This window comes from Odontomachus brunneus, unplaced genomic scaffold (assembly GCF_010583005.1).
Source record: "Odontomachus brunneus isolate Ranch 3 - 2012 unplaced genomic scaffold, Obru_v1 Obru_scaffold_161, whole genome shotgun sequence".
Taxonomy (NCBI): domain Eukaryota; kingdom Metazoa; phylum Arthropoda; class Insecta; order Hymenoptera; family Formicidae; genus Odontomachus; species Odontomachus brunneus.
Window position 1 is genome coordinate 244725 of NW_022639611.1, and position 7397 is coordinate 252121.

Sequence of the window (7397 nt, forward strand, 5' to 3'; positions counted from 1 at the left end):
CAATAGGAAGAGTGTTGTGTTCCATCAAGACAACGCCAGGCCGCACACATCATTAACGACGCGCCAGAAGCTCCGAGAGCTTGGATGGGAGGTTCTATTGCACCCGCCGTATAGTCCAGACTTGGCACCAAGCGATTATCACCTTTTCAAGCATTTGCAAAATTTTCTTGATGGTACAAAACTGATTTCAAGAGACTTGTGAAAATGAGCTGGTCAAGTTTTTTACCAATAGGGACGAGGACTTCTTCAATCGCGGAATTATGAAATTGCCTTCAAAATGGACAAAAGTTATCGAACAAAACGGCGCATATTTGATCGAAATCGGATAATCCTAACTATGTTAATTTCATCGTCGAAATAAAGCGAAAAAACGCTCAGAACTTTTTACTTCACCTAATATATATATATATATATATATATATATATATATATATATATATATATACGTGTATGTGCGTGTGTGTGTGTGCATGCGTGATGAGATTCCGTAATATATTTGCACCTTCCTTGCACTCCGACACACACTTTCGCACTCTGATGTACTACTCTCGCACTACATTCATATATTCTTCACATGAATTTCACACTACTTCCACACTTTTCTACCGTCAATACACACTATTTTCGCATTCATCTTGCATTTTCCCGCACTTCTTTCACTTCTATTCTGCGTATTTTCTGCATGTTTTTCACTGTCATTCAGCATATTTCTCCTCTTGCACCTGCATGTATATCGCATACTTTCCGCATACATCTCACACTACTGCTGCATATTTTCCATATCCTTTTCGCACTAATTTCGCACACTTCCCACAAAACATTCGAATATTTCTGCACATTTTCTGCATATCTGCATATCAAGAGACGTGGTAACGTCTCGCGCCAAGTAAACGCGCAAAGCGAGGAACGGCGTGAGACCGACCGCGTATAACTTAAGCCAACCAACTAGTTCAGCGCAAGCAAGATTTCTCGTTCGACTATAACAGCTAATCGGACGAATTTTTGGATAGGCTCTATCGATTCCTTGGTTCATAAATCTATCTTTATATTTGTCCTATATAGTTTATAAGAGGAAATATTTTAGTGAAAAATCCGAAATGGCAAAATTTTACGATTAAAAAACGTTTTACAGATGTCCATCTCAGTCTTTCTTCGTCAGAGGCGTCACTCAGCGGCGCAGTCAGCGAGGCATGGACCACGTAGTTAGGTCGTTTACACATGTTGGTGTCAAGAAACGCGGTAATATCTCGCGAAAAACAAAGTAAGAGTCGCGCAAGTGAAAGGAAGAATGTCATCCTCTCCTTCTCGCTCTCACTCGCTGATGCGATCGTCTTTCAAAACAGCGAGTGAAAGAAAGAAGAGGAGGATGATATTCTCGTCCTCACTCGGCGTTTCGAAGCAACTGAGCACTCGTATCGTACGAATATGCCAAGCGTCTATAGAAGAAATATAGTAATATCTCCTGTTAAATTGATACAAGTCTCGTCAAATTATAATTATTTATGAAATTTATGTCAATTTTGTGTGCTTAATAGATATTCAATCGTTTACGAAAAAGATGTAATATCCGAACAAACCTACCATTTTTAAAAAAAGGTAAAGAAAGACGCCAAATTCACGCACTTGCCTGCACGAGTAGAATTATACAAAAATTAATGTTTCTATAAAAAATATTTTATTTGTAAAATAACACATTTAAAAATGTTAATTATCGCAACACGGGTACGCCAAGTGTTTTTTGTGTGACTTAATTTTATTTTATCTTAATTTTTACATGGTTACCAATAAAAAGAAGTCAATAGTTATCACATGTGGTATAAATATACACAAAGCTGTTATACAGGGTGTCCCACAATTGGTAGAACACCCGTTAGCGGTAAGTAAGGGGTGCAATTTGAAACTGAAAGTTCCTTTTCTATTTTTGGGTCCGACAATTAGTTAATGAGATATTAATCAATTAAGTTTGCCAATCCCTTAGAGCCCTGAGTAAGCGCTCAAGGACGTAGGACGCCATGGACTTCTCAGGAGCCCTGCCTGCCTGTTTTTCTCTCCTTTTTGTACATACCTACTAAAATCATTCACGATACTTAACTACCGACATGCGAAAAACTTTTAAGTCACCCGCACACTCAAAAGAAACATACCACACATGCCCTCCCCCTCCGGCACATAAAGTGCAATCACTCCGCCCACTTGCACTAAAAATATTCAAATTATCCATGCACTCATAACCGCACACAAAAACACCCATACATCATCCCCACATATTGAAAACTTGCCACCTTCCTAATCCCGGTTAGGCACCCATCCACACACCCACTCACTCACTCACTCACTCATCTCTATTTATTTCTCTGTGATATAAAAAAAGGGGAGAAAAAGCAAGACCTCTAACAACACGGACAAGCAGGGCCCCTAAGGCATCCTGAGCGCTCACTCAGGGCGTTAAGGGATTGGTAGACTTAATTAATTAATATCTCATTAATTAATTGTCGGATCCAAAAATGGAAAAGAAACTTTCAGTTCCAAATTTCACCCCTTACCTACCCTTAACGGGTGTTATACCAGTTGTGGGACACCCTGTATACGTAATGGTATGTTCGTTTGATCTAATTATCTTTTAACACCCCTAACAGCACAGATGTCCTGGGAACATCCAGAGTACATCCTGAGGAAGTCCTGAGGACATTTTTTCGCCTTTAGGACGTCCTCAGGAGACCTTATGCTGTTTAGGATCCCTTTTGTAGAAAATAGAAATTTAAATAATATTAAGTTTTAACGCGTCTTTAGATTTATATTTTCTAAAAGTATGTATGTGAAATATTTTATATATATGTGCTTTTATATAATTCTATTTATGTAGGGAAACACTTGAATTATTTTCACTTGGCCTAACTACCTGATATCACTGCCTGATTTTTTGTAAAAAATGAAAGTCTAATCAACAATATTTCTTATTAATATTTTTAAATGTATTATTTTACAAATAAGATATTTTTTATAGAAATATTAATTTTTGTATAATTCCACTCGTGCAGGCAAGCGCATGAACTTGATGTTTCTTTCATCTTTTTTTAAATATAAAATAACTAAAAATTATTCGAATTTAACATATAAAATATTTAATGATATTTCTATAAAAAATAAGTAACACATGTAGTAGTAGATTTTCGGAAAAAAGTGTAATATCTGCCCGAAAATACATAATCACAAAACACAAATCTTAATACATCGTGCACTTTGTATCTTATACTAATTGGGGGACAAAATATTTTATTATAATATTTTAAATTTAGAATGGAAATTGATATTTTCTTGAATGTTTACATGTTTTGATGAAAATCGAGCACACCAAGTGTTTTTGAATTTCAATTTTTTTGAAATTTTGATGTTAAAGAAGTTTCCAATAGATCATAATATTTACTTTTAATATGTGCTAGAAAGAGCTTTTGATACTAGCTTGTATACAAAATATTGCTTAAATACATTTAGTTTTTAATTGGTGCAACATTTTAATATAACTAGTTTGTAGAAATTATTGACATTTGACCTAACTTTTTATGTAATTTCTTTTGTAAGAAAAATACAAATTTAAAAAATTATATTTTATTTTACTATTTTAATTTTATTTAGTTTAGGTAATAATAGTAAAATATAATTAAGAAAATGAGATGTTAATTCGTTATGGCCACTTGGTGTAAATCTCGTAATATAACTATTTCTGTAGAAGATACACATTTAATAATGAGATAAAATAATTCGAAATTTTTTCAGTTGTTCTTTTTTAATGATTTATCTAAAATTATTTTAATTTTGTATTTATCAATAACTTTAAATTTTGGACTATTCTATATGTGTGTGAACTTGGAGACTTTTTTTTTAAGAAGGTACTAAAATAAGATCCTGAAAAAATCAGCAAAGGCCCCTACAAGGTTTACGGTTGTACTACTTATATAGTCTCTGCAAAAAGTTATACTGAAAGTTAGAAATATACCAATATTTTTATTTTTCATGTAAAAACGCATGATATGTACATACACATACATGTACACGCACAATATAGTTGGATAACAACATATTTTTATTTTAATATTAATTTTTGTAATTTAATATTAATTTTTATAAGTAATATCAATTTTTAATTTGATTTACTTTATTTTATATTATTTTTTACTTTTAAACTTTGTATTATTGAATAACGAAACTTTGCACATATCATTATAAATACTTCAAGTACATGTATATTTCAAGTGCATATATCGTCATTATTTTTTAATTATCTAACAGTAACAGTTTAGAATATTTCTAAATATCCAGGTAGCTTACACAGGCTGATTCAGAGTAGCTTGTTATAAATGTTTTGGTGCCAGAGAAGCTACAAATCTCACACAAATTTTGTTCTATCTGACGATGTTGTCAAACTGTTGTCAGAAATCTGATGGAACTCGCTGACATGCTATGTCAGCAGATTGATAGCAAAAACCAAGTGATTCTGTAGCAGTTTGATAGCAGATTGGCCATAGAAATTAGACAAATCCTGTTACGTATAATTTGGCAGCAAAACTTGCTCGGTTTCTGCTGCTAAGTTGTTGTCAAATCATGTCAGCAAGCCCTGGTCAGAATATGAACTTAATGCAGACATAGATGATTATAGATATCTTCTGTTTAACTAAACTGTCTGAACTGATTTAAATTGGTGCAATAAGTTAGAATGAAACATATATTTGTCTCACTCTAACTTATTATATTAGTGTGCATTAGTTCAGCTAAAAATAATAAACCTTATGATTTTGTTGCATGATTCTCATTGAATTTTTGGTAGCAGAATGATGTCAAATAATGTATTAATGATATTATTGACATAATTAATATTTCATTAAAATATCTTGTGATATCATCATGTTTGTAGAGTTATATTTCCAAGTTAAATAACTTTTAATCCAGCCTCTAAATTAATGTCAAATTGTTTATAATTAGGTGCATTATGGATTAATCTATCATTTTTACATCTATTATTTTTAAGATATAGTAAAACATCTTTAATAGAAACATTGTTAAAATATCTCTTCATAAATTTTATTGCACATCAAAACTCAAATCTTGGCATAAAGCCTTTTACTAATATTTTTATTACTTTAATATACAATAGATTCATGAAATTTGAAAGCAAAAGATTCAAATAATATTTTGACAGGATGCAAACCTTGTTAGGAGCCTTCGTTAATCTTTCCAAGATATATTATTTTGGGATACATTATAGGTCTTCTTTAAATTGTTTTACCTACTTGTAATATAATATATTCATAGAAACTAGCCTATACACAAACATACTATTTACTATTAGTTACTATTTAATAACTTATGATGATTTAGAAAATATCAAAATTTAAAACTTTATTTTATAATATTTTGACAACCAATGCTGTTTCTTACTTGATTCTTTTTAGAAATCACTTTCAACTGTCTTTGCTATAATATATTTCAAATTAAGTAAAATATGACCTTTTGTAAATATTTACCAACTCATTTGTTTCAATGACATATTCTCTATACATTTGTTTCAGTAATATATTCTCAAGATATTATCAACAAATTCTTATACTAAATATTGATGCATTAGATCACAGATTAAGTGGCTTTTATTAAAAACAAACCAGTCTATATTTTTTATCAAAAAGTTATTGATGCATTAATTCAAAAATATATTAAATACATCTATAACAAGACTTTTCAAAAGCATTTTAGTGTTTATAACTTTATAACAAAGAATATATAAAATGTTTCTCTGTTTTTAATAAGTCTCTTAACACATCTGTGAATTAATGAATTGATGTCAATATTAAAGAAAAGAATATAAACCCACCTGTGACAAATGAGGAGGGTATAGGGTAGGCTGCAATCATTGGTAGTAGACCCACCCAGAACATCCAGCATAACCGGCGTGAGTTTTGCATCGCGTACCGGGACAGTTTCTTATCGTCTGCAGGCGAGTTGGCCTAAGTCATTCTCGCGCTCTCGACGGTGATACACGAGAGATACAAGTTCGAAAGTCGTCGAGGATGGTTCGAGTTCAGATCGTTATACGACGTCGACGCACTCATAATCTTCGTCTCGCGTGCTCTCGTTCTCGTGACAATCGCACTGACGAGAGCTGGTGACGACGTGGTCTATCTGGACCGGGCATATCGTATGTGAAACCGTCCCGCATCCGAGTCTATGCGAATAGAACAGAATAGAGACGAATATCGGCGGATCGGTCACGCTTGCTAAACTCACTCCTATTCTCGCTAATTCTCGCCCCTCCGTTTCTCCTATCGCGCTCCCATTTCTTCGCTCTTTCTCTTTCTCGTTCTCCAATCACGCCCGATATTATCTTTCGAGCAGGATATAGCTTTACAAGTTGCAAAAGGCCCGTCGCGAGATCTGTAACACTTGGATCAGCGCCATATCATAACCCAGAATACGATCACGACAGATAGCTGCTATTGGTCAGATTTCGTCGTGTGCATAGCAATGCATAGCCGGTGCATCGTGTATAGATAAGTGTTCCATTCCTAGAGAACCTCTAGTAAAGAGAATCGTCAAGCAGCTACTCTGCGATTGGCTGCCATAAACATGTACGGACCCGGACATTGCGACGCCAATGCAAAACCATATATAATGGGTGTTTACGATAAGTTGTCGGATTGGAAATCTGACTGAACAGTGGTACTCAATCGACCCATTTCAAAAAATTCCCTAGCTTAATCAGATTTTAGTAAAAGCTGTCTCAGCAATAATCGGATTATCTTCATGGCGACATGAGGTGATACTTTGTCCTCAAGAGAAATAAAAAGATAAAAGTCGGTAGGTACGTAATTATTATTCTAATGATTAACGCTTATCATTTTCCTTATATATTAATATATGAATAAATAATCGGGAGCGGTGCATTTGGACACGGTGCATTTGTACACAGCCAATCACAGCACCGTGTGATTAAAGACATTTGTAGGGTCCCTTGGAACAGCGACTTCTGATTGGACTGCGTCCAATTGCCTCGTGTCCAACTGATATACACCCTAAATAATCTGTTACACTTTTACTGATATTAAATTAATGAAAAGAAATATTAGTAATCTCACGTGTAGTAAACATTAACCTATAATAATATTGGATTTATGTCATAATTTCGTATGTAACAAAATAAGAACAGTATAAAATCTGTCAAATTAACATTTCAAACATACTAATTTTAAAATATATTAAAGACATTTATGCATTTATATATATTAGGGTGCGTTCAGATTCCCTACCTAGGTGCACTCTGTTACTAGAAACACTATAGTATATGTCACATATACTATAGCACTTCTTGTATTAGAGTGCACCCGGGTAAGGAATCTGAACGCAGCCTT

At 33.5% G+C, this 7397-nt stretch overlaps 1 protein-coding gene across 9 annotated transcripts in view; it reads right to left on the reverse strand.

Moving 5' to 3' along the window:
* The window catches only part of LOC116850953, a 111917-nt gene extending 105379 nt beyond the window's left edge, over nt 1-6538 (reverse strand). For 6 of the 9 annotated variants that reach the window (XR_004379495.1, XM_032829832.1, XM_032829829.1 and 3 more), the window contains exon 1: nt 5864-6536. Coding sequence is in view for 8 of the 9 variants with exons in the window: in XM_032829832.1 (XP_032685723.1) it covers nt 5864-5954 (91 nt within the window). In the remaining variant the exon portion in view is untranslated. Of the gene's footprint in view, nt 1-5863 lie in introns of all 9 variants that reach the window. The other 3 variants (XM_032829830.1, XM_032829831.1, XM_032829833.1) reach the window with 3 other exon arrangements.
* Nucleotides 6539-7397: the final 859 nt, after the last annotated feature.